This window comes from Ctenopharyngodon idella, chromosome 18 (assembly GCF_019924925.1).
Source record: "Ctenopharyngodon idella isolate HZGC_01 chromosome 18, HZGC01, whole genome shotgun sequence".
Classification (NCBI taxonomy): Eukaryota; Metazoa; Chordata; class Actinopteri; order Cypriniformes; family Xenocyprididae; genus Ctenopharyngodon; species Ctenopharyngodon idella.
In genome coordinates this window covers 482,709-510,333 of record NC_067237.1, presented here as the reverse complement: position 1 = coordinate 510,333, position 27,625 = coordinate 482,709, and the positions used below count along the sequence as shown (strand labels likewise).

Below are 27,625 nucleotides of genomic sequence, written 5' to 3'. Positions count from 1 at the left end.
TCCTTGGAAAATTTAACAATTACAATAGGGTTTCAGTGCTACATGCTTGAACCCCTAATAAAAAAAAAGCCTGCCATAAGAATTTGGTTAAATATAGGATAATGTCTATTTTCATGTGTTTACTGCAGAGCCTTCCTTATGTGGGCGCAATTTCAGGAGGACTGAGAGAAGGCATGGCCTTGTACTTGCAAGGAGTTGTTCCCACTAATGCTGACCAGTAAGGAATTGTCTTGTTGGACAATTTGGACAAAAGCAATTCACTGTTATTTAGAATCAGTTGCTTTAACATTTTACTTTCCATGCAGGTTTGTAATAAATTTCAAGACTGGGCAGTCCGTGGGCAATGACGATGACATTGCTTTCCACTTCAACCCTCGAATTGGCTCAAAGGTAGCCTTGAACAGTTTCAGGAACAAAAAATGGGAAGCTGAGGAAAGTTTCTCTGACAACCCCTTTATAAAGGGACAAGCTTTTGAGATGTTCACTGTCATCAAATCCGAAGGATATCAGGTATGTGTTTTGTATGAGTCACTGCACATCGGTAAAAGAATTCTAGGAACTTGTCCTCACACGAGTTGTGTTGCTTTGGATCATCAGGTATACGTGAATGGCAAGGAGCAGTACACATTCAAGCACCGTATACCGCTGGAAAAAGTGTCAGCGTTAAATATCGCTGGAGATGTTGCCGTGAACCTTTTTGGCTTCATACAAGTAACTTACATTTTCTACAGAAGTGGAAATATTGCAGCATTGATGAGACTGTGTCGGAATCCATTGAGAATTACATGGAAAGGAAAGCAATTTCTAAATACACTCTCTCTCTGTTCCCTCATTAGAACTGGAGCACATCTTCATTTCCTACAGAAGTTACAACAAAAATCATCAGTCTGTACAGCTCAGGTGGCAAACATTTCACCGTACAGTCAGAGATCTTGCAGCCAGTCCAAAACCCTGTGAGTGACCGATCGTTTCCAGTGACTTCTGAATGCACAAAAAAGAAACAGCAGTGCATGAGAACTGTTTCACCCAAGAGCAATTGTTTCACTATAGTTTCAGGATTATAGTGGCCACTTTAAACATCATTGAAATTCTAAATGTCCCATTTCAGTGAGTTCAAAAACCTGCCACTGGAGAATCTATTAAATATAGGATAATGTCTATTTTCTTGTGTTTACTGCAGAGCCTTCCTTATGTGGGCCCAATTTCAGGAGGACTGAGAGAAGGCATGGCCTTGTACTTGCAAGGAGTTGTTCCCACTAATGCTGACCAGTAAGGAATTGTCTTTTTGGACAATTTGGACAAAAGCAATTCACTGTTATTTAGAATCAGTTGCTTTAACATTTTACTTTCCATGCAGGTTTGTAATAAATTTCAAGACTGGGCAGTCCGTGGGCAATGACGATGACATTGCTTTCCACTTCAACCCTCGAATTGGCTCAAAGGTAGCCATGAACAGTTTCAGGAACAAAAAATGGGAAGCTGAGGAAAGTTTCTCTGACAGCCCCTTTAAAAAGGGGCAAACTTTTGAGATGTTCACTGTCATCAAATCCGAAGGATATCAGGTATGTGTTTTGTATGAGTCACTGCACATCGGTAAAAGAACTCTAGGAACTTGTCCTCACACGAGTTGTGTTGCTTTGGATCATCAGGTATACGTGAATGGCAAGGAGCAGTACACATTCAAGCATCGTATACCGCTGGAAAAAGTGTCAGCATTAAATATCGCTGGAGATGTTGCCGTGAACCTTTCTGGCTTCATACAAGTAACTTAAATTTTCTACAGAAGTGGAAATATTGCAGCATTGATGAGACTGTGTCGGAATCCATTGAGAATTACATGGAAAGTAAAGTGCTTTCTAAATACACTCTCTCTCTGTTCCCTCATTAGAACTGGAGCACATCTTCATTTCCTACAGAAGTTACAACAAAAATCATCAGTCTGTGCAGCTCACATGGGGAACATTCCACCGTACAGTCAGAGATCTTGCAGCCAGTCCAAAACCCTGTGAGTGACCGATCCTTTCCAGTGACTTCTGAATGCACAAAAAAGAAACAGCAGTGCATGAGAACTGTTTCACCCAAGAGCAATTGTTTCACTATAGTTTCAGGATTACGGTGGCCAATTTAAACATCATTGAAATTCTAAATGTCCCATTTCAGTGAGTTCAAAAACCTGCCACTGGAGAATCTATTAAATATAGGATAATGTCTATTTTCTTGTGTTTACTGCAGAGCCTTCCTTATGTGGGCCCAATTTCAGGAGGACTGAGAGAAGGCATGGCCTTGTACTTGCAAGGAGTTGTTCCCACTAATGCTGACCAGTAAGGAATTGTCTTGTTGGACAATTTGGACAAAAGCAATTCACTGTTATTTAGAATCAGTTGCTTTAACATTTTACTTTCCATGCAGGTTTGTAATAAATTTCAAGACTGGGAAGTCCGTGGGCAATGACGATGACATTGCTTTCCACTTCAACCCTGGAATTGGCTCAAAGGTAGCCTTGAACAGTTTCAGGAACAAAAAATGGGAAGCTGAGGAAAGTTTCTCTGACAATCCCTTTAAAAAGGGACAAGCTTTTGAGATGTTAACTGTCATCAAATCCGAAGGATATCAGGTATGTGTTTTGTATGAGTCACTGCACATCGGCAAAAGAACTCTAGGAACTTGTCCTCACATGAGTTGTGTTGCTTTGGATCATCAGGTATACGTGAATGGCAAGGAGCAGCACACTTTCAAGCACCGTATACCGCTGGAAAAAGTGTCAGCATTAAATATCGCTGGAGATGTTGCCATGAACTTTTTTGGCTTCATACAAGTAACTAACATTTTCTACAGAAGTGCAAATATTGCAGCATTGATGAGACTGTGTCGGAATCCATTGAGAATTACATGGAAAGGAAAGCAATTTCTAAATACACTCTCTCTCTGTTCCCTCATTAGAACTGGAGCACATCTTCATTTCCTACAGAAGTTACAACAAAAATCATCAGTCTGTACAGCTCAGGTGGCAAACATTTCACCGTACAGTCAGAGATCTTGCAGCCAGTCCAAAACCCTGTGAGTGACCGATCGTTTCCAGTGACTTCTGAATGCACAAAAAAGAAACAGCAGTGCATGAGAACTGTTTCACCCAAGAGCAAATGTTTCACTATAGTTTCAGGATTACGGTGGCCAATTTAAACATCATTGAAATTCTAAATGTCCCATTTCAGTGAGTTCAAAAACCTGCCACTGGAGAATCTATTAAATATAGGATAATGTCTATTTTCTTGTGTTTACTGCAGAGCCTTCCTTATGTGGGCCCAATTTCAGGAGGACTGAGAGAAGGCATGGCCTTGTACTTGAAAGGAGTTGTTCCCACTAATGCTGACCAGTAAGGAATTGTCTTGTTGGACAATTTGGACAAAAGCAATTCACTGTTATTTAGAATCAGTTGCTTTAACATTTTACTTTCCATGCAGGTTTGTAATAAATTTCAAGACTGGGCAGTCCGTGGGCAATGACGATGACATTGCTTTCCACTTCAACCCTCGAATTGGCTCAAAGGTAGCCATGAACAGTTTCAGGAACAAAAAATGGGAAGCTGAGGAAAGTTTTTCTGACAACCCCTTTAAAAAGGGACAAGCTTTTGAGATATTCACTGTCATCAAATCCGAAGGATATCAGGTATGTGTTTTGTATGAGTCACTGCACATTGGTAAAAGAACTCTAGGAACTTGTCCTCACACGAGTTGTGTTGCTTTGGATCATCAGGTATACGTGAATGGCAAGGAGCAGTACACATTCAAGCACCGTATACCGCTGGAAAAAGTGTCAGCGTTAAATATCGCTGGAGATGTTGCCGTGAACCTTTTTGGCTTCATACAAGTAACTAACATTTTCTACAGAAGTGGAAATATTGCAGCATTGATGAGACTGTGTCGGAATCCATTGAGAATTACATGGAAAGTAAAGTGCTTTCTAAATACACTCTCTCTCTGTTCCCTCATTAGAACTGGAGCACATCTTCATTTCCTACAGAAGTTACAACAAAAAGCATCAGTCTGTACAGCTCACGTGGGGAACGTTCCACCGTACAGTCAGAGATCTTGCAGCCAGTCCAAAACCCTGTGAGTGACCGATCGTTTCCAGTGACTTCTGAATGCACAAAAAGAAACAGCAGTGCATGAGAACTGTTTCACCCAAGAGCAATTGTTTCACTATAGTTTCAGGATTACGGTGGCCAATTTAAACATCATTGAAATTCTAAATGTCCCATTTCAGTGAGTTCAAAAACCTGCCACTGGAGAATCTATTAAATATAGGATAATGTCTATTTTCTTGTGTTTACTGCAGAGCCTTCCTTATGTGGGCCCAATTTCAGGAGGACTGAGAGAAGGCATGGCCTTGTACTTGAAAGGAGTTGTTCCCACTAATGCTGACCAGTAAGGAATTGTCTTTTTGGACAATTTGGACAAAAGCAATTCACTGTTATTTAGAATCAGTTGCTTTAACATTTTACTTTCCATGCAGGTTTGTAATAAATTTCAAGACTGGGCAGTCCGTGGGCAATGACGATGACATTGCTTTCCACTTCAACCCTCGAATTGGCTCAAAGGTAGCCTTGAACAGTTTCAGGAACAAAAAATGGGAAGCTGAGGAAAGTTTCTCTGACAGCCCCTTTAAAAAGGGACAAACTTTTGAGATGTTCACTGTCATCAAATCCGAAGGATATCAGGTATGTGTTTTGTATGAGTCACTGCACATTGGCAAAAGAACTCTAGGAACTTGTCCTCACACGAGTTGTGTTGCTTTGGATCATCAGGTATATGTGAATGGCAAGGAGCAGCACACTTTCAAGCACCGTATACCGCTGGAAAAAGTGTCAGCGTTAAATATCGCTGGAGATGTTGCCTTGAACCTTTTTGGCTTCATACAAGTAACTAACATTTTCTACAGAAGTGGAAATATTGCAGCATTGATGAGACTGTGTCGGAATCCATTGAGAATTACATGGAAAGTAAAGTGCTTTCTAAATACACTCTCTCTCTGTTCCCTCATTAGAACTGGAGCACATCTTCATTTCCTACAGAAGTTACAACAAAAATCATCAGTCTGTACAGCTCACATGGCAAACATTTCACCGTACAGTCAGAGATCTTGCAGCCAGTCCAAAACCCTGTGAGTGACCGATCCTTTCCAGTGACTTCTGAATGCACAAAAAAGAAACAGCAGTGCATGAGAACTGTTTCACCCAAGAGCAATTGTTTCACTATAGTTTCAGGATTATGGTGGCCACTTTAAACATCAATGAAATCCTAAATGTCCCATTTCAGTGAGTTCAAAAACCTGCCACTGGAGAATCTATTAAATATAGGATAATGTCTATTTTCTTGTGTTTACTGCAGAGCCTTCCTTATGTGGGCCCAATTTCAGGAGGGTTGAGAGAAGGCATGGCCTTGTACTTGCAAGGAGTTGTTCCCACTAATGCTGACCAGTAAGGAATTGTCTTGTTGGACAATTTGGACAAAAGCAATTCACTGTTATTTAGAATCAATTGCTTTAACATTTTGCTTTCCATGCAGGTTTGTAATAAATTTCAAGACTGGGCAGTCCGTGGGCCATGACGATGACATTGCTTTCCACTTCAACCCTCGAACTGGCTCAAAGGTAGCCATGAACAGTTTCAGGAACAAAAAATGGGAAGCTGAGGAAAGTTTCTCTGACAACCCCTTTAAAAAGGGACAAACTTTTGAGATGTTCACTGTCATCAAATCCGAAGGATATCAGGTATGTGTTTTGTATGAGTCACTGCACATCGGTAAAAGAACTCTAGGAACTTGTCCTCACATGAGTTGTGTTGCTTTGGATCATCAGGTATACGTGAATGGCAAGGAGCAGTACACATTCAAGCACCGTATACCGCTGGAAAAAGTGTCAGCGTTAAATATCGCTGGAGATGTTGCCGTGAACCTTTTTGGCTTCATACAAGTAACTAACATTTTCTACAGAAGTGGAAATATTGCAGCATTGATGAGACTGTGTCGGAATCCATTGAGAATTACATGGAAAGTAAAGTGCTTTCTAAATACACTCTCTCTCTGTTCCCTCATTAGAACTGGAGCACATCTTCATTTCCTACAGAAGTTACAACAAAAAGCATCAGTCTGTACAGCTCACGTGGGGAACGTTCCACCGTACAGTCAGAGATCTTGCAGCCAGTCCAAAACCCTGTGAGTGACCGATCGTTTCCAGTGACTTCTGAATGCACAAAAAAGAAACAGCAGTGCATGAGAACTGTTTCACCCAAGAGCAATTGTTTCACTATAGTTTCAGGATTACGGTGGCCAATTTAAACATCATTGAAATTCTAAATGTCCCATTTCAGTGAGTTCAAAAACCTGCCACTGGAGAATCTATTAAATATAGGATAATGTCTATTTTCTTGTGTTTACTGCAGAGCCTTCCTTATGTGGGCCCAATTTCAGGAGGACTGAGAGAAGGCATGGCCTTGTACTTGAAAGGAGTTGTTCCCACTAATGCTGACCAGTAAGGAATTGTGTTTTTGGACAATTTGGACAAAAGCAATTCACTGTTATTTAGAATCAGTTGCTTTAACATTTTACTTTCCATGCAGGTTTGTAATAAATTTCAAGACTGGGCAGTCCGTGGGCAATGACGATGACATTGCTTTCCACTTCAACCCTCGAATTGGCTCAAAGGTAGCCTTGAACAGTTTCAGGAACAAAAAATGGGAAGCTGAGGAAAGTTTCTCTGACAGCCCCTTTAAAAAGGGACAAACTTTTGAGATGTTCACTGTCATCAAATCCGAAGGATATCAGGTATGTGTTTTGTATGAGTCACTGCACATTGGCAAAAGAACTCTAGGAACTTGTCCTCACACGAGTTGTGTTGCTTTGGATCATCAGGTATATGTGAATGGCAAGGAGCAGCACACTTTCAAGCACCGTATACCGCTGGAAAAAGTGTCAGCGTTAAATATCGCTGGAGATGTTGCCGTGAACCTTTTTGGCTTCATACAAGTAACTAACATTTTCTACAGAAGTGGAAATATTGCAGCATTGATGAGACTGTGTCGGAATCCATTGAGAATTACATGGAAAGTAAAGTGCTTTCTAAATACACTCTCTCTCTCTGTTCCCTCATTAGAACTGGAGCACATCTTCATTTCCTACAGAAGTTACAACAAAAATCATCAGTCTGTACAGCTCAGGTGGCAAACATTTCACCGTACAGTCAGAGATCTTGCAGCCAGTCCAAAACCCTGTGAGTGACCGATCCTTTCCAGTGACTTCTGAATGCACAAAAAAGAAACAGCAGTGCATGAGAACTGTTTCACCCAAGAGCAATTGTTTCACTATAGTTTCAGGATTATGGTGGCCACTTTAAACATCAATGAAATCCTAAATGTCCCATTTCAGTGAGTTCAAAAACCTGCCACTGGAGAATCTATTAAATATAGGATAATGTCTATTTTCTTGTGTTTACTGCAGAGCCTTCCTTATGTGGGCCCAATTTCAGGAGGACTGAGAGAAGGCATGGCCTTGTACTTGCAAGGAGTTGTTCCCACTAATGCTGACCAGTAAGGAATTGTCTTGTTGGACAATTTGGACAAAAGCAATTCACTGTTATTTAGAATCATTTGCTTTAACATTTTACTTTCCATGCAGGTTTGTAATAAATTTCAAGACTGGGCAGTCCGTGGGCCATGACGATGACATTGCTTTCCACTTCAACCCTCGAACTGGCTCAAAGGTAGCCATGAACAGTTTCAGGAACAAAAAATGGGAAGCTGAGGAAAGTTTCTCTGACAACCCCTTTAAAAAGGGACAAACTTTTGAGATGTTCACTGTCATCAAATCTGAAGGATATCAGGTATGTGTTTTGTATGAGTCACTGCACATCGGTAAAAGAACTCTAGGAACTTGTCCTCACACGAGTTGTGTTGCTTTGGATCATCAGGTATACGTGAATGGCAAGGAGCAGTACACATTCAAGCACCGTATACCGCTGGAAAAAGTGTCAGCGTTAAATATCGCTGGAGATGTTGCCGTGAACCTTTCTGGCTTCATACAAGTAACTTAAGTTTTCTACAGAAGTGCAAATATTGCAGCATTGATGAGACTGTGTCGGAATCCATTGAGAATTACATGGAAAGTAAAGTGCTTTCTAAATACACTCTCTCTCTGTTCCCTCATTAGAACTGGAGCACATCTTCATTTCCTACAGAAGTTACAACAAAAAGCATCAGTCTGTACAGCTCACGTGGGGAACGTTCCACCGTACAGTCAGAGATCTTGCAGCCAGTCCAAAACCCTGTGAGTGACCGATCGTTTCCAGTGACTTCTGAATGCACAAAAAAGAAACAGCAGTGCATGAGAACTGTTTCACCCAAGAGCAATTGTTTCACTATAGTTTCAGGATTACGGTGGCCAATTTAAACATCATTGAAATTCTAAATGTCCCATTTCAGTGAGTTCAAAAACCTGCCACTGGAGAATCTATTAATTATAGGACAATGTCTATTTTCTTGTGTTTACTGCAGAGCCTTCCTTATGTGGGCCCAATTTCAGGAGGACTGAGAGAAGGCATGGCCTTGTACTTGCAAGGAGTTGTTCCCACTAATGCTGACCAGTAAGGAATTGTCTTGTTGGACAATTTGGACAAAAGCAATTCACTGTTATTTAGAATCAGTTGCTTTAACATTTTACTTTCCATGCAGGTTCGTAATAAATTTCAAGACTGGGAAGTCCGTGGGCAATGACGATGACATTGCTTTCCACTTCAACCCTCGAATTGGCTCAAAGGTAGCCTTGAACAGTTTCAGGAACAAAAAATGGGAAGCTGAGGAAAGTTTCTCTGACAATCCCTTTAAAAAGGGACAAGCTTTTGAGATGTTCACTGTCATCAAATCCGAAGGATATCAGGTATGTGTTTTGTATGAGTCACTGCACATTGGCAAAAGAACTCTAGGAACTTGTCCTCACATGAGTTGTGTTGCTTTGGATCATCAGGTATACGTGAATGGCAAGGAGCAGCACACTTTCAAGCACCGTATACCGCTGGAAAAAGTGTCAGCGTTAAATATCGCTGGAGATGTTGCCGTGAACCTTTTTGGCTTCATACAAGTAACTAACATTTTCTACAGAAGTGCAAATATTGCAGCATTGATGAGACTGTGCCGGAATCCATTGAGAATTACATGGAAAGTAAAGTGCTTTCTAAATACACTCTCTCTCTCTGTTCCCTCATTAGAACTGGAGCACATCTTCATTTCCTACAGAAGTTACAACAAAAATCATCAGTCTGTACAGCTCAGGTGGCAAACATTTCACCGTACAGTCAGAGATCTTGCAGCCAGTCCAAAACCCTGTGAGTGACCGATCCTTTCCAGTGACTTCTGAATGCACAAAAAAGAAACAGCAGTGCATGAGAACTGTTTCACCCAAGAGCAATTGTTTCACTATAGTTTCAGGATTATGGTGGCCACTTTAAACATCAATGAAATCCTAAATGTCCCATTTCAGTGAGTTCAAAAACCTGCCACTGGAGAATCTATTAAATATAGGATAATGTCTATTTTCTTGTGTTTACTGCAGAGCCTTCCTTATGTGGGCCCAATTTCAGGAGGACTGAGAGAAGGCATGGCCTTGTACTTGAAAGGAGTTGTTCCCACTAATGCTGACCAGTAAGGAATTGTCTTGTTGGACAATTTGGACAAAAGCAATTCACTGTTATTTAGAATCATTTGCTTTAACATTTTACTTTCCATGCAGGTTTGTAATAAATTTCAAGACTGGGCAGTCCGTGGGCCATGACGATGACATTGCTTTCCACTTCAACGCTCGAACTGGCTCAAAGGTAGCCATGAACAGTTTCAGGAACAAAAAATGGGAAGCTGAGGAAAGTTTCTCTGACAACCCCTTTAAAAAGGGACAAACTTTTGAGATGTTCACTGTCATCAAATCTGAAGGATATCAGGTATGTGTTTTGTATGAGTCACTGCACATCGGTAAAAGAACTCTAGGAACTTGTCCTCACACGAGTTGTGTTGCTTTGGATCATCAGGTATACGTGAATGGCAAGGAGCAGTACACATTCAAGCACCGTATACCGCTGGAAAAAGTGTCAGCGTTAAATATCGCTGGAGATGTTGCCGTGAACCTTTCTGGCTTCATACAAGTAACTTAAGTTTTCTACAGAAGTGCAAATATTGCAGCATTGATGAGACTGTGTCGGAATCCACTGAGAATTACATGGAAAGTAAAGTGCTTTCTAAATACACTCTCTCTCTGTTCCCTCATTAGAACTGGAGCACATCTTCATTTCCTACAGAAGTTACAACAAAAAGCATCAGTCTGTACAGCTCACGTGGGGAACGTTCCACCGTACAGTCAGAGATCTTGCAGCCAGTCCAAAACCCTGTGAGTGACCGATCGTTTCCAGTGACTTCTGAATGCACAAAAAAGAAACAGCAGTGCATGAGAACTGTTTCACCCAAGAGCAATTGTTTCACTATAGTTTCAGGATTACGGTGGCCAATTTAAACATCATTGAAATTCTAAATGTCCCATTTCAGTGAGTTCAAAAACCTGCCACTGGAGAATCTATTAATTATAGGACAATGTCTATTTTCTTGTGTTTACTGCAGAGCCTTCCTTATGTGGGCCCAATTTCAGGAGGACTGAGAGAAGGCATGGCCTTGTACTTGCAAGGAGTTGTTCCCACTAATGCTGACCAGTAAGGAATTGTCTTGTTGGACAATTTGGACAAAAGCAATTCACTGTTATTTAGAATCAGTTGCTTTAACATTTTACTTTCCATGCAGGTTTGTAATAAATTTCAAGACTGGGAAGTCCGTGGGCAATGACGATGACATTGCTTTCCACTTCAACCCTCGAATTGGCTCAAAGGTAGCCTTGAACAGTTTCAGGAACAAAAAATGGGAAGCTGAGGAAAGTTTCTCTGACAATCCCTTTAAAAAGGGACAAGCTTTTGAGATGTTCACTGTCATCAAATCCGAAGGATATCAGGTATGTGTTTTGTATGAGTCACTGCACATTGGCAAAAGAACTCTAGGAACTTGTCCTCACATGAGTTGTGTTGCTTTGGATCATCAGGTATACGTGAATGGCAAGGAGCAGCACACTTTCAAGCACCGTATACCGCTGGAAAAAGTGTCAGCGTTAAATATCGCTGGAGATGTTGCCGTGAACCTTTTTGGCTTCATACAAGTAACTAACATTTTCTACAGAAGTGCAAATATTGCAGCATTGATGAGACTGTGCCGGAATCCATTGAGAATTACATGGAAAGTAAAGTGCTTTCTAAATACACTCTCTCTCTCTGTTCCCTCATTAGAACTGGAGCACATCTTCATTTCCTACAGAAGTTACAACAAAAATCATCAGTCTGTACAGCTCAGGTGGCAAACATTTCACCGTACAGTCAGAGATCTTGCAGCCAGTCCAAAACCCTGTGAGTGACCGATCCTTTCCAGTGACTTCTGAATGCACAAAAAAGAAACAGCAGTGCATGAGAACTGTTTCACCCAAGAGCAATTGTTTCACTATAGTTTCAGGATTATGGTGGCCACTTTAAACATCAATGAAATCCTAAATGTCCCATTTCAGTGAGTTCAAAAACCTGCCACTGGAGAATCTATTAAATATAGGATAATGTCTATTTTCTTGTGTTTACTGCAGAGCCTTCCTTATGTGGGCCCAATTTCAGGAGGACTGAGAGAAGGCATGGCCTTGTACTTGAAAGGAGTTGTTCCCACTAATGCTGACCAGTAAGGAATTGTCTTGTTGGACAATTTGGACAAAAGCAATTCACTGTTATTTAGAATCATTTGCTTTAACATTTTACTTTCCATGCAGGTTTGTAATAAATTTCAAGACTGGGCAGTCCGTGGGCCATGACGATGACATTGCTTTCCACTTCAACCCTCGAACTGGCTCAAAGGTAGCCATGAACAGTTTCAGGAACAAAAAATGGGAAGCTGAGGAAAGTTTCTCTGACAACCCCTTTAAAAAGGGACAAACTTTTGAGATGTTCACTGTCATCAAATCTGAAGGATATCAGGTATGTGTTTTGTATGAGTCACTGCACATCGGTAAAAGAACTCTAGGAACTTGTCCTCACACGAGTTGTGTTGCTTTGGATCATCAGGTATACGTGAATGGCAAGGAGCAGTACACATTCAAGCACCGTATACCGCTGGAAAAAGTGTCAGCGTTAAATATCGCTGGAGATGTTGCCGTGAACCTTTCTGGCTTCATACAAGTAACTTAAGTTTTCTACAGAAGTGCAAATATTGCAGCATTGATGAGACTGTGTCGGAATCCATTGAGAATTACATGGAAAGTAAAGTGCTTTCTAAATACACTCTCTCTCTGTTCCCTCATTAGAACTGGAGCACATCTTCATTTCCTACAGAAGTTACAACAAAAAGCATCAGTCTGTACAGCTCACGTGGGGAACGTTCCACCGTACAGTCAGAGATCTTGCAGCCAGTCCAAAACCCTGTGAGTGACCGATCCTTTCCAGTGACTTCTGAATGCACAAAAAAGAAACAGCAGTGCATGAGAACTGTTTCACCCAAGAGCAATTGTTTCACTATAGTTTCAGGATTACGGTGGCCAATTTAAACATCATTGAAATTCTAAATGTCCCATTTCAGTGAGTTCAAAAACCTGCCACTGGAGAATCTATTAATTATAGGACAATGTCTATTTTCTTGTGTTTACTGCAGAGCCTTCCTTATGTGGGCCCAATTTCAGGAGGACTGAGAGAAGGCATGGCCTTGTACTTGCAAGGAGTTGTTCCCACTAATGCTGACCAGTAAGGAATTGTCTTGTTGGACAATTTGGACAAAAGCAATTCACTGTTATTTAGAATCAGTTGCTTTAACATTTTACTTTCCATGCAGGTTTGTAATAAATTTCAAGACTGGGAAGTCCGTGGGCAATGACGATGACATTGCTTTCCACTTCAACCCTCGAATTGGCTCAAAGGTAGCCTTGAACAGTTTCAGGAACAAAAAATGGGAAGCTGAGGAAAGTTTCTCTGACAATCCCTTTAAAAAGGGACAAGCTTTTGAGATGTTCACTGTCATCAAATCCGAAGGATATCAGGTATGTGTTTTGTATGAGTCACTGCACATTGGCAAAAGAACTCTAGGAACTTGTCCTCACATGAGTTGTGTTGCTTTGGATCATCAGGTATACGTGAATGGCAAGGAGCAGTACACATTCAAGCACCGTATACCGCTGGAAAAAGTGTCAGCGTTAAATATCGCTGGAGATGTTGCCGTGAACCTTTTTGGCTTCATACAAGTAACTAACATTTTCTACAGAAGTGCAAATATTGCAGCATTGATGAGACTGTGTCGGAATCCATTGAGAATTACATGGAAAGTAAAGTGCTTTCTAAATACACTCTCTCTCTCTGTTCCCTCATTAGAACTGGAGCACATCTTCATTTCCTACAGAAGTTACAACAAAAATCATTAGTCTGTACAGCTCAGGTGGCAAACATTTCACCGTACAGTCAGAGATCTTGCAGCCAGTCCAAAACCCTGTGAGTGACCGATCCTTTCCAGTGACTTCTGAATGCACAAAAAAGAAACAGCAGTGCATGAGAACTGTTTCACCCAAGAGCAATTGTTTCACTATAGTTTCAGGATTATGGTGGCCACTTTAAACATCAATGAAATCCTAAATGTCCCATTTCAGTGAGTTCAAAAACCTGCCACTGGAGAATCTATTAAATATAGGATAATGTCTATTTTCTTGTGTTTACTGCAGAGCCTTCCTTATGTGGGCCCAATTTCAGGAGGACTGAGAGAAGGCATGGCCTTGTACTTGAAAGGAGTTGTTCCCACTAATGCTGACCAGTAAGGAATTGTCTTGTTGGACAATTTGGACAAAAGCAATTCACTGTTATTTAGAATCATTTGCTTTAACATTTTACTTTCCATGCAGGTTTGTAATAAATTTCAAGACTGGGCAGTCCGTGGGCCATGACGATGACATTGCTTTCCACTTCAACCCTCGAACTGGCTCAAAGGTAGCCATGAACAGTTTCAGGAACAAAAAATGGGAAGCTGAGGAAAGTTTCTCTGACAACCCCTTTAAAAAGGGACAAACTTTTGAGATGTTCACTGTCATCAAATCCGAAGGATATCAGGTATGTGTTTTGTATGAGTCACTGCACATCGGTAAAAGAACTCTAGGAACTTGTCCTCACACGAGTTGTGTTGCTTTGGATCATCAGGTATATGTGAATGGCAAGGAGCAGTACACATTCAAGCACCGTATACCGCTGGAAAAAGTGTCAGCATTAAATATCGCTGGAGATGTTGCCGTGAACCTTTCTGGCTTCATACAAGTAACTTAAGTTTTCTACAGAAGTGGTAATATTGCAGCATTGATGAGACTGTGTCGGAATCCATTGAGAATTACATGGAAAGTAAAGTGCTTTCTAAATACACTCTCTCTCTGTTCCCTCATTAGAACTGGAGCACATCTTCATTTCCTACAGAAGTTACAACAAAAATCATCAGTCTGTACAGCTCACATGGGGAACATTCCACCGTACAGTCAGAGATCTTGCAGCCAGTCCAAAACCCTGTGAGTGACCGATCGTTTCCAGTGACTTCTGAATGCACAAAAAAGAAACAGCAGTGCATGAGAACTGTTTCACCCAAGAGCAATTGTTTCACTATAGTTTCAGGATTACGGTGGCCAATTTAAACATCATTGAAATTCTAAATGTCCCATTTCAGTGAGTTCAAAAACCTGCCACTGGAGAATCTATTAAATATAGGATAATGTCTATTTTCTTGTGTTTACTGCAGAGCCTTCCTTATGTGGGCCCAATTTCAGGAGGACTGAGAGAAGGCATGGCCTTGTACTTGCAAGGAGTTGTTCCCACTAATGCTGACCAGTAAGGAATTGTCTTGTTGGACAATTTGGACAAAAGCAATTCACTGTTATTTAGAATCAGTTGCTTTAACATTTTACTTTCCATGCAGGTTTGTAATAAATTTCAAGACTGGGAAGTCCGTGGGCAATGACGATGACATTGCTTTCCACTTCAACTCTCGAATTGGCTCAAAGGTAGCCTTGAACAGTTTCAGGAACAAAAAATGGGAAGCTGAGGAAAGTTTCTCTGACAATCCCTTTAAAAAGGGACAAGCTTTTGAGATGTTCACTGTCATCAAATCCGAAGGATATCAGGTATGTGTTTTGTATGAGTCACTGCACATTGGCAAAAGAACTCTAGGAACTTGTCCTCACATGAGTTGTGTTGCTTTGGATCATCAGGTATACGTGAATGGCAAGGAGCAGCACACTTTCAAGCACCGTATACCGCTGGAAAAAGTGTCAGCGTTAAATATCGCTGGAGATGTTGCCGTGAACCTTTTTGGCTTCATACAAGTAACTAACATTTTCTACAGAAGTGCAAATATTGCAGCATTGATGAGACTGTGCCGGAATCCATTGAGAATTACATGGAAAGTAAAGTGCTTTCTAAATACACTCTCTCTCTCTGTTCCCTCATTAGAACTGGAGCACATCTTCATTTCCTACAGAAGTTACAACAAAAATCATCAGTCTGTACAGCTCAGGTGGCAAACATTTCACCGTACAGTCAGAGATCTTGCAGCCAGTCCAAAACCCTGTGAGTGACCGATCCTTTCCAGTGACTTCTGAATGCACAAAAAAGAAACAGCAGTGCATGAGAACTGTTTCACCCAAGAGCAATTGTTTCACTATAGTTTCAGGATTATGGTGGCCACTTTAAACATCAATGAAATCCTAAATGTCCCATTTCAGTGAGTTCAAAAACCTGCCACTGGAGAATCTATTAAATATAGGATAATGTCTATTTTCTTGTGTTTACTGCAGAGCCTTCCTTATGTGGGCCCAATTTCAGGAGGACTGAGAGAAGGCATGGCCTTGTACTTGAAAGGAGTTGTTCCCACTAATGCTGACCAGTAAGGAATTGTCTTGTTGGACAATTTGGACAAAAGCAATTCACTGTTATTTAGAATCATTTGCTTTAACATTTTACTTTCCATGCAGGTTTGTAATAAATTTCAAGACTGGGCAGTCCGTGGGCCATGACGATGACATTGCTTTCCACTTCAACCCTCGAACTGGCTCAAAGGTAGCCATGAACAGTTTCAGGAACAAAAAATGGGAAGATGAGGAAAGTTTCTCTGACAACCCCTTTAAAAAGGGACAAACTTTTGAGATGTTCACTGTCATCAAATCTGAAGGATATCAGGTATGTGTTTTGTATGAGTCACTGCACATCGGTAAAAGAACTCTAGGAACTTGTCCTCACACGAGTTGTGTTGCTTTGGATCATCAGGTATACGTGAATGGCAAGGAGCAGTACACATTCAAGCACCGTATACCGCTGGAAAAAGTGTCAGCGTTAAATATCGCTGGAGATGTTGCCGTGAACCTTTCTGGCTTCATACAAGTAACTTAAGTTTTCTACAGAAGTGCAAATATTGCAGCATTGATGAGACTGTGTCGGAATCCATTGAGAATTACATGGAAAGTAAAGTGCTTTCTAAATACACTCTCTCTCTGTTCCCTCATTAGAACTGGAGCACATCTTCATTTCCTACAGAAGTTACAACAAAAAGCATCAGTCTGTACAGCTCACGTGGGGAACGTTCCACCGTACAGTCAGAGATCTTGCAGCCAGTCCAAAACCCTGTGAGTGACCGATCCTTTCCAGTGACTTCTGAATGCACAAAAAAGAAACAGCAGTGCATGAGAACTGTTTCACCCAAGAGCAATTGTTTCACTATAGTTTCAGGATTACGGTGGCCAATTTAAACATCATTGAAATTCTAAATGTCCCATTTCAGTGAGTTCAAAAACCTGCCACTGGAGAATCTATTAATTATAGGACAATGTCTATTTTCTTGTGTTTACTGCAGAGCCTTCCTTATGTGGGCCCAATTTCAGGAGGACTGAGAGAAGGCATGGCCTTGTACTTGCAAGGAGTTGTTCCCACTAATGCTGACCAGTAAGGAATTGTCTTGTTGGACAATTTGGACAAAAGCAATTCACTGTTATTTAGAATCAGTTGCTTTAACATTTTACTTTCCATGCAGGTTTGTAATAAATTTCAAGACTGGGAAGTCCGTGGGCAATGACGATGACATTGCTTTCCACTTCAACCCTCGAATTGGCTCAAAGGTAGCCTTGAACAGTTTCAGGAACAAAAAATGGGAAGCTGAGGAAAGTTTCTCTGACAATCCCTTTAAAAAGGGACAAGCTTTTGAGATGTTCACTGTCATCAAATCCGAAGGATATCAGGTATGTGTTTTGTATGAGTCACTGCACATTGGCAAAAGAACTCTAGGAACTTGTCCTCACATGAGTTGTGTTGCTTTGGATCATCAGGTATACGTGAATGGCAAGGAGCAGCACACTTTCAAGCACCGTATACCGCTGGAAAAAGTGTCAGCGTTAAATATCGCTGGAGATGTTGCCGTGAACCTTTTTGGCTTCATACAAGTAACTAACATTTTCTACAGAAGTGCAAATATTGCAGCATTGATGAGACTGTGCCGGAATCCATTGAGAATTACATGGAAAGTAAAGTGCTTTCTAAATACACTCTCTCTCTCTGTTCCCTCATTAGAACTGGAGCGCATCTTCATTTCCTACAGAAGTTACAACAAAAATCATCAGTCTGTACAGCTCAGGTGGCAAACATTTCACCGTACAGTCAGAGATCTTGCAGCCAGTCCAAAACCCTGTGAGTGACCGATCCTTTCCAGTGACTTCTGAATGCACAAAAAAGAAACAGCAGTGCATGAGAACTGTTTCACCCAAGAGCAATTGTTTCACTATAGTTTCAGGATTATGGTGGCCACTTTAAACATCAATGAAATCCTAAATGTCCCATTTCAGTGAGTTCAAAAACCTGCCACTGGAGAATCTATTAAATATAGGATAATGTCTATTTTCTTGTGTTTACTGCAGAGCCTTCCTTATGTGGGCCCAATTTCAGGAGGACTGAGAGAAGGCATGGCCTTGTACTTGAAAGGAGTTGTTCCCACTAATGCTGACCAGTAAGGAATTGTCTTGTTGGACAATTTGGACAAAAGCAATTCACTGTTATTTAGAATCATTTGCTTTAACATTTTACTTTCCATGCAGGTTTGTAATAAATTTCAAGACTGGGCAGTCCGTGGGCCATGACGATGACATTGCTTTCCACTTCAACCCTCGAATTGGCTCAAAGGTAGCCTTGAACAGTTTCAGGAACAAAAAATGGGAAGCTGAGGAAAGTTTCTCTGACAATCCCTTTAAAAAGGGACAAGCTTTTGAGATGTTCACTGTCATCAAATCCGAAGGATATCAGGTATGTGTTTTGTATGAGTCACTGCACATTGGCAAAAGAACTCTAGGAACTTGTCCTCACATGAGTTGTGTTGCTTTGGATCATCAGGTATACGTGAATGGCAAGGAGCAGCACACTTTCAAGCACCGTATACCGCTGGAAAAAGTGTCAGCGTTAAATATCGCTGGAGATGTTGCCGTGAACCTTTTTGGCTTCATACAAGTAACTAACATTTTCTACAGAAGTGCAAATATTGCAGCATTGATGAGACTGTGCCGGAATCCATTGAGAATTACATGGAAAGTAAAGTGCTTTCTAAATACACTCTCTCTCTCTGTTCCCTCATTAGAACTGGAGCACATCTTCATTTCCTACAGAAGTTACAACAAAAATCATCAGTCTGTACAGCTCACGTGGGGAACGTTCCACCGTACAGTCAGAGATCTTGCAGCCAGTCCAAAACCCTGTGAGTGACCGATCCTTTCCAGTGACTTCTGAATGCACAAAAAAGAAACAGCAGTGCATGAGAACTGTTTCACCCAAGAGCAATTGTTTCACTATAGTTTCAGGATTATGGTGGCCACTTTAAACATCAATGAAATCCTAAATGTCCCATTTCAGTGAGTTCAAAAACCTGCCACTGGAGAATCTATTAAATATAGGATAATGTCTATTTTCATGTGTTTACTGCAGAGCCTTCCTTATGTGGGCCCAATTTCAGGAGGACTGAGAGAAGGCATGGCCTTGTACTTGCAAGGAGTTGTTCCCAATAATGCTGACCAGTAAGAAATTGTCTTGTTGGACAATTTGGATAAAAGCAATTCACTGTTATTTAGAATCAGTTGCTTTAACATTTTACTTTCCATGCAGGTTTGTAATAAATTTCAAGACCGGGAAGTCCGTGGGCAATGACGATGACATTGCTTTCCACTTCAACCCTCGAATTGGCTCAAAGGTAGCCTTGAACAGTTTCAGGAACAAAAAATGGGAAGCTGAGGAAAGTTTCTCTGACAACCCCTTTAAAAAGGGACAAACTTTTGAGATGTTCACTGTCATCAAATCCGAAGGATATCAGGTATGTGTTTTGTATGAGTCACTGCACATCGGTAAAAGAACTCTAGGAACTTGTCCTCACATGAGTTGTGTTGCTTTGGATCATCAGGTATACGTGAATGGCAAGGAGCAGCACACTTTCAAGCACCGTATACCGCTGGAAAAAGTGTCAGCGTTAAATATCGCTGGAGATGTTGCCGTGAACCTTTTTGGCTTCATACAAGTAACTAACATTTTCTACAGAAGTGCAAATATTGCAGCATTGATGAGACTGTGTCGGAATCCATTGAGAATTACATGGAAAGTAAAGTGCTTTCTAAATACACTCTCTCTCTCTGTTCCCTCATTAGAACTGGAGCACATCTTCATTTCCTACAGAAGTTACAACAAAAATCATCAGTCTGTACAGCTCAGGTGGCAAACATTTCACCGTACAGTCAGAGATCTTGCAGCCAGTCCAAAACCCTGTGAGTGACCGATCCTTTCCAGTGACTTCTGAATGCACAAAAAAGAAACAGCAGTGCATGAGAACTGTTTCACCCAAGAGCAATTGTTTCACTATAGTTTCAGGATTATGGTGGCCACTTTAAACATCAATGAAATCCTAAATGTCCCATTTCAGTGAGTTCAAAAACCTGCCACTGGAGAATCTATTAAATATAGGATAATGTCTATTTTCTTGTGTTTACTGCAGAGCCTTCCTTATGTGGGCCCAATTTCAGGAGGACTGAGAGAAGGCATGGCCTTGTACTTGCAAGGAGTTGTTCCCACTAATGCTGACCAGTAAGGAATTGTCTTGTTGGACAATTTGGACAAAAGCAATTCACTGTTATTTAGAATCAGTTGCTTTAACATTTTACTTTCCATGCAGGTTTGTAATAAATTTCAAGACTGGGAAGTCCGTGGGCAATGACGATGACATTGCTTTCCACTTCAACCCTCGAATTGGCTCAAAGGTAGCCTTGAACAGTTTCAGGAACAAAAAATGGGAAGCTGAGGAAAGTTTCTCTGACAATCCCTTTAAAAAGGGACAAGCTTTTGAGATGTTCACTGTCATCAAATCCGAAGGATATCAGGTATGTGTTTTGTATGAGTCACTGCACATTGGCAAAAGAACTCTAGGAACTTGTCCTCACATGAGTTGTGTTGCTTTGGATCATCAGGTATACGTGAATGGCAAGGAGCAGCACACTTTCAAGCACCGTATACCGCTGGAAAAAGTGTCAGCGTTAAATATCGCTGGAGATGTTGCCGTGAACCTTTTTGGCTTCATACAAGTAACTAACATTTTCTACAGAAGTGCAAATATTGCAGCATTGATGAGACTGTGCCGGAATCCATTGAGAATTACATGGAAAGTAAAGTGCTTTCTAAATACACTCTCTCTCTCTGTTCCCTCATTAGAACTGGAGCACATCTTCATTTCCTACAGAAGTTACAACAAAAATCATCAGTCTGTACAGCTCACGTGGGAACGTTCCACCGTACAGTCAGAGATCTTGCAGCCAGTCCAAAACCCTGTGAGTGACCGATCCTTTCCAGTGACTTCTGAATGCACAAAAAAGAAACAGCAGTGCATGAGAACTGTTTCACCCAAGAGCAATTGTTTCACTATAGTTTCAGGATTATGGTGGCCACTTTAAACATCAATGAAATCCTAAATGTCCCATTTCAGTGAGTTCAAAAACCTGCCACTGGAGAATCTATTAAATATAGGATAATGTCTATTTTCATGTGTTTACTGCAGAGCCTTCCTTATGTGGGCCCAATTTCAGGAGGACTGAGAGAAGGCATGGCCTTGTACTTGCAAGGAGTTGTTCCCAATAATGCTGACCAGTAAGAAATTGTCTTGTTGGACAATTTGGATAAAAGCAATTCACTGTTATTTAGAATCAGTTGCTTTAACATTTTACTTTCCATGCAGGTTTGTAATAAATTTCAAGACCGGGAAGTCCGTGGGCAATGACGATGACATTGCTTTCCACTTCAACCCTCGAATTGGCTCAAAGGTAGCCTTGAACAGTTTCAGGAACAAAAAATGGGAAGCTGAGGAAAGTTTCTCTGACAATCCCTTTAAAAAGGGACAAGCTTTTGAGATGTTCACTGTCATCAAATCCGAAGGATATCAGGTATGTGTTTTGTATGAGTCACTGCACATTGGCAAAAGAACTCTAGGAACTTGTCCTCACATGAGTTGTGTTGCTTTGGATCATCAGGTATACGTGAATGGCAAGGAGCAGCACACTTTCAAGCACCGTATACCGCTGGAAAAAGTGTCAGCGTTAAATATCGCTGGAGATGTTGCCGTGAACCTTTTTGGCTTCATACAAGTAACTAACATTTTCTACAGAAGTGCAAATATTGCAGCATTGATGAGACTGTGCCGGAATCCATTGAGAATTACATGGAAAGTAAAGTGCTTTCTAAATACACTCTCTCTCTCTGTTCCCTCATTAGAACTGGAGCACATCTTCATTTCCTACAGAAGTTACAACAAAAATCATCAGTCTGTACAGCTCACGTGGGGAACGTTCCACCGTACAGTCAGAGATCTTGCAGCCAGTCCAAAACCCTGTGAGTGACCGATCCTTTCCAGTGACTTCTGAATGCACAAAAAAGAAACAGCAGTGCATGAGAACTGTTTCACCCAAGAGCAATTGTTTCACTATAGTTTCAGGATTATGGTGGCCACTTTAAACATCAATGAAATCCTAAATGTCCCATTTCAGTGAGTTCAAAAACCTGCCACTGGAGAATCTATTAAATATAGGATAATGTCTATTTTCATGTGTTTACTGCAGAGCCTTCCTTATGTGGGCCCAATTTCAGGAGGACTGAGAGAAGGCATGGCCTTGTACTTGCAAGGAGTTGTTCCCAATAATGCTGACCAGTAAGAAATTGTCTTGTTGGACAATTTGGATAAAAGCAATTCACTGTTATTTAGAATCAGTTGCTTTAACATTTTACTTTCCATGCAGGTTTGTAATAAATTTCAAGACCGGGAAGTCCGTGGGCAATGACGATGACATTGCTTTCCACTTCAACCCTCGAATTGGCTCAAAGGTAGCCTTGAACAGTTTCAGGAACAAAAAATGGGAAGCTGAGGAAAGTTTCTCTGACAACCCCTTTAAAAAGGGACAAACTTTTGAGATGTTCACTGTCATCAAATCCGAAGGATATCAGGTATGTGTTTTGTATGAGTCACTGCACATCGGTAAAAGAACTCTAGGAACTTGTCCTCACATGAGTTGTGTTGCTTTGGATCATCAGGTATACGTGAATGGCAAGGAGCAGCACACTTTCAAGCACCGTATACCGCTGGAAAAAGTGTCAGCGTTAAATATCGCTGGAGATGTTGCCGTGAACCTTTTTGGCTTCATACAAGTAACTAACATTTTCTACAGAAGTGCAAATATTGCAGCATTGATGAGACTGTGTCGGAATCCATTGAGAATTACATGGAAAGTAAAGTGCTTTCTAAATACACTCTCTCTCTCTGTTCCCTCATTAGAACTGGAGCACATCTTCATTTCCTACAGAAGTTACAACAAAAATCATCAGTCTGTACAGCTCAGGTGGCAAACATTTCACCGTACAGTCAGAGATCTTGCAGCCAGTCCAAAACCCTGTGAGTGACCGATCCTTTCCAGTGACTTCTGAATGCACAAAAAAGAAACAGCAGTGCATGAGAACTGTTTCACCCAAGAGCAATTGTTTCACTATAGTTTCAGGATTACGGTGGCCAATTTAAACATCATTGAAATTCTAAATGTCCCATTTCAGTGAGTTCAAAAACCTGCCACTGGAGAATCTATTAAATATAGGATAATGTCTATTTTCTTGTGTTTACTGCAGAGCCTTCCTTATGTGGGCCCAATTTCAGGAGGACTGAGAGAAGGCATGGCCTTGTACTTGCAAGGAGTTGTTCCCACTAATGCTGACCAGTAAGGAATTGTCTTGTTGGACAATTTGGACAAAAGCAATTCACTGTTATTTAGAATCAGTTGCTTTAACATTTTACTTTCCATGCAGGTTTGTAATAAATTTCAAGACTGGGAAGTCCGTGGGCAATGACGATGACATTGCTTTCCACTTCAACCCTCGAATTGGCTCAAAGGTAGCCTTGAACAGTTTCAGGAACAAAAAATGGGAAGCTGAGGAAAGTTTCTCTGACAATCCCTTTAAAAAGGGACAAGCTTTTGAGATGTTCACTGTCATCAAATCCGAAGGATATCAGGTATGTGTTTTGTATGAGTCACTGCACATTGGCAAAAGAACTCTAGGAACTTGTCCTCACATGAGTTGTGTTGCTTTGGATCATCAGGTATACGTGAATGGCAAGGAGCAGCACACTTTCAAGCACCGTATACCGCTGGAAAAAGTGTCAGCGTTAAATATCGCTGGAGATGTTGCCGTGAACCTTTTTGGCTTCATACAAGTAACTAACATTTTCTACAGAAGTGCAAATATTGCAGCATTGATGAGACTGTGCCGGAATCCATTGAGAATTACATGGAAAGTAAAGTGCTTTCTAAATACACTCTCTCTCTCTGTTCCCTCATTAGAACTGGAGCACATCTTCATTTCCTACAGAAGTTACAACAAAAATCATCAGTCTGTACAGCTCACGTGGGGAACGTTCCACCGTACAGTCAGAGATCTTGCAGCCAGTCCAAAACCCTGTGAGTGACCGATCCTTTCCAGTGACTTCTGAATGCACAAAAAAGAAACAGCAGTGCATGAGAACTGTTTCACCCAAGAGCAATTGTTTCACTATAGTTTCAGGATTATGGTGGCCACTTTAAACATCAATGAAATCCTAAATGTCCCATTTCAGTGAGTTCAAAAACCTGCCACTGGAGAATCTATTAAATATAGGATAATGTCTATTTTCATGTGTTTACTGCAGAGCCTTCCTTATGTGGGCCCAATTTCAGGAGGACTGAGAGAAGGCATGGCCTTGTACTTGCAAGGAGTTGTTCCCAATAATGCTGACCAGTAAGAAATTGTCTTGTTGGACAATTTGGATAAAAGCAATTCACTGTTATTTAGAATCAGTTGCTTTAACATTTTACTTTCCATGCAGGTTTGTAATAAATTTCAAGACCGGGAAGTCCGTGGGCAATGACGATGACATTGCTTTCCACTTCAACCCTCGAATTGGCTCAAAGGTAGCCTTGAACAGTTTCAGGAACAAAAAATGGGAAGCTGAGGAAAGTTTCTCTGACAACCCCTTTAAAAAGGGACAAACTTTTGAGATGTTCACTGTCATCAAATCCGAAGGATATCAGGTATGTGTTTTGTATGAGTCACTGCACATCGGTAAAAGAACTCTAGGAACTTGTCCTCACATGAGTTGTGTTGCTTTGGATCATCAGGTATACGTGAATGGCAAGGAGCAGTACACATTCAAGCACCGTATACCGCTGGAAAAAGTGTCAGCGTTAAATATCGCTGGAGATGTTGCCGTGAACCTTTTTGGCTTCATACAAGTAACTTACATTTTCTACAGAAGTGGAAATATTGCAGCATTGATGAGACTGTGTCGGAATCCATTGATAATTACATGGAAAGTAAAGTGCTTTCTAAATACACTCTCTCTCTGTTCCCTCATTAGAACTGGAGCACATCTTCATTTCCTACAGAAGTTACAAAAAAAATCATCAGTCTGGGCAGCTCGTGTGGGGAACATTCCACTGTACAGTCAGAGATCTTGCAGCCAGTCCAAAACCCTGTGAGTGACCGATCGTTTCCAGTGACTTCTGAATGCACAACCAAGGGCAAACACTTAAAGAGATAGTCCAGCCAAAAATTATGTCAATTACTCACCCTTATGTAATTCCAAAGCCATTGGACTCTCTCTCTTCTATGGACATTTTTTTTGGACACCACTTCCTTCAAGTTTTTGGAAAAAAACAGCTGAAACATTCTTCAGTATTTCTTTAGTATATCTATATCTTTCTAAAGAAAATCATTCAGGTTTAGAATGACATGTAGGTGAGTAAATTATGACAAAATTTTTATTCTAGGTTGAAATATCCATTTAAAGGGTTAGTTCACCCAAAAATGACATTTCTTTAATTTAACTACTCACCCTGTCGTTTCAAACATTTTTTTCATCCTCCATGGTAAGCAACATAATTACCACATTCAAGGTCTAGAAAGGTAAAAATAAATAAATAAATAAATCTCAGGATAAAAAAAACCTCTAGGATTTCATCAAAAATATCTTAATTTGTGTTCTGAAGATGAACGAAGGTCTTAAGGGTGTGGAACGACATGAGGGTGAGTAATTAATGACAGAAATTTTGTTTTTGGGCAAACTAACCCTTTAATGAAACAGCAGTGCATACAAACTGTTTTACCCAAGAGCAATTGTCTTGAGTAGTTTTAAGATTGTAATGACAAAAATTTAAAAATTTCCATTTTAATCAATTCAAACCCTGCCACAAAATTTGATGCCTGATGCCTATTTTCTTGTGTTTACTGTAGACTCTTCCTTATGTGGGCCAAATTCCTGAGGGAACGAGAGAAGGCATGGCCTTATACGTGCAGGGAGTAGTTCCTACTAATGCTGACCGGTAAGTGACAATTCCATTGGCCGAGTGTATGCAACCAATCCTCAGATATGCACTAAATAAGGGTTGTATCGTCAAGCACCACACGATATGATAAATATTGCAATAAATAGACATAACACAATATTTGTCCGTTCATCACATTATTATAATAATATTGATACTGCACCAAACATGCAAGATAATAATGTGATCTGTTGTAGTTCTTACGATGTGGACTAATCTCTGCAATCTCAATAGGTTGATGAGATGACTCATTTGGATTCAGATAATTTAACGTGTCTCAATTTCCATGCAGGTTTTCAATCAATTTCAAGACTGGGCCTACTGACAAGCATGACACTGCTTTCCATTTTAACCCTCGAATGGGTTCGAAGGTGGTCATGAACAGCTTTACGAATGGAAAATGGGGAGCTGAGCAAAGTGTCTCTGACAACCCCTTTAAAAAGGGAGAAGATTTTGAGATGTTCATCGTCATCAAATCTGAAGGATTTCAGGTAGTTGTTTTGTGATTCTCACAGCACCCTAAAAGAAAGCTAAGAATCTGTTTTTGATGAGCTTTTTACATGATTTGTCATCACATCTAGTGAATACAAAAATTATCATACATCCATGCATGAAAAAACAATTTACTATTTACTGTTTTTGCAAGAGCCAAATGATGATGTGGCCATAAGAAGCAAAGCTAATATTTATTAAAATACTACTTAAACCTTAAAGCCTGGTTTTGGTGTGTCAGGTACAAGTAAAAGGCCAACAACACAGCATGTTCAAGCATCGCATTCCTTTGGAAAAAGTAACTACAATCAACATTCATGGGAATGTCTCCATCAGCTTCCTTGGTTTTGTCATGGTGAGTGATACCAGCCCACTTGTTCTTTATATTCCTACGATGTACTGAAAATACACCTATGAAAATGCTGGATTGCATAATCTTTGTTCAATATAAAGGCTGAAGTTTATATAACTCTCCTTTGTTTTCACAGGGTATGTGAACAGGAGCATTTCTGTGGCTGCATTCTCAGAGAATAACGTTAAAATCATGCATGCCCTCATCCTGATATTCACTCATCAAGTAAATCATTGATCTAATCCATTACAGCGAATCAAGGTTACTGCTTATATTGCAATGAAAGCAAATAAATCCAATTTTCTTAAACCACACTGCTCTATGTTGGGAGTTTTGGGTCACAATACAAATACATTTTAGAAAAAGCTCTGTCACCATATGGATATACAGACACCTGTAATGCATTATTTGCAGGGTTTTTCTTTGAATCTTAAGCAAACTAAAAATCTAATGGCAATGTTATTTGGTTTTTATGCAAACTCAATGACTGTTTTTGCCAAACCATTCTGAAAGTAAATCTTGAGATACAACATTAAAAGCTTTTCAGTTCATTTTTTAAACATCTTCATAACTGCATGTTTCACACAGTGTCCAAAACAATTGAAAACTGACACTTGGAGAAGCTACTCTTAAGAATTTGTCCCAAGGGTAAAGATCACTGAGTTGGTTTTAGAAACGGACACTATTTTCACAGTCAATCTAGCTAAAGAAAATATATACATGTGTCCTCAAAACGTTTTTATATAAATGGCCACAAGGT

General features: G+C 40.5%; 1 protein-coding gene across 50 annotated transcripts; it reads left to right on the top strand.

The window, feature by feature from the left end:
- The first annotated feature begins 155 nt into the window (after positions 1-155).
- On the top strand, positions 156-27,403 carry lgals4 (galectin 4). Of its 50 annotated transcripts, none has more exons than XM_051871275.1 (21): positions 4,342-4,424; positions 5,565-5,649; positions 9,862-9,981; positions 13,227-13,340; positions 18,734-18,850; positions 19,078-19,166; positions 19,255-19,459; positions 21,654-21,767; positions 21,895-22,011; positions 22,239-22,327; positions 22,416-22,620; positions 22,708-22,821; positions 24,003-24,119; positions 24,347-24,435; positions 24,524-24,728; positions 24,816-24,929; positions 25,055-25,171; positions 25,930-26,018; positions 26,314-26,512; positions 26,755-26,868; positions 27,002-27,403. In XM_051871275.1, exons 1-21 carry the CDS (start codon positions 4,381-4,383, stop codon positions 27,008-27,010), a joined length of 2,466 nt encoding a protein of 821 aa, XP_051727235.1. In that variant the 5' UTR covers positions 4,342-4,380; the 3' UTR covers positions 27,011-27,403. The 50 variants fall into 50 exon arrangements, with proteins under 50 accessions (XP_051727230.1, XP_051727226.1, XP_051727218.1 ...); XM_051871282.1 differs by lacking the exon at positions 4,342-4,424 and adding an exon at positions 5,400-5,476; XM_051871270.1 differs by lacking the exons at positions 4,342-4,424; positions 5,565-5,649; positions 9,862-9,981; positions 13,227-13,340 and adding exons at positions 156-217; positions 10,829-11,033; positions 11,121-11,234.
- The last annotated feature ends 222 nt before the right edge of the window (positions 27,404-27,625 follow it).

Excerpts from the sequence above, each read along its gene's own strand:
- lgals4 (XM_051871270.1), top strand. The coding sequence starts at position 174 with ATGGCCTTGTACTTGCAAGGAGTTGTTCCCACTAATGCTGACCA. Across the intron at positions 22,012-22,238 it reads TGCAGCCAGTCCAAAACCCT|AGCCTTCCTTATGTGGGCCC; the intron begins GTGAGTGACCGA and ends TGTTTACTGCAG. Across the intron at positions 26,513-26,754 it reads TCAAATCTGAAGGATTTCAG|GTACAAGTAAAAGGCCAACA; the intron begins GTAGTTGTTTTG and ends TTGGTGTGTCAG.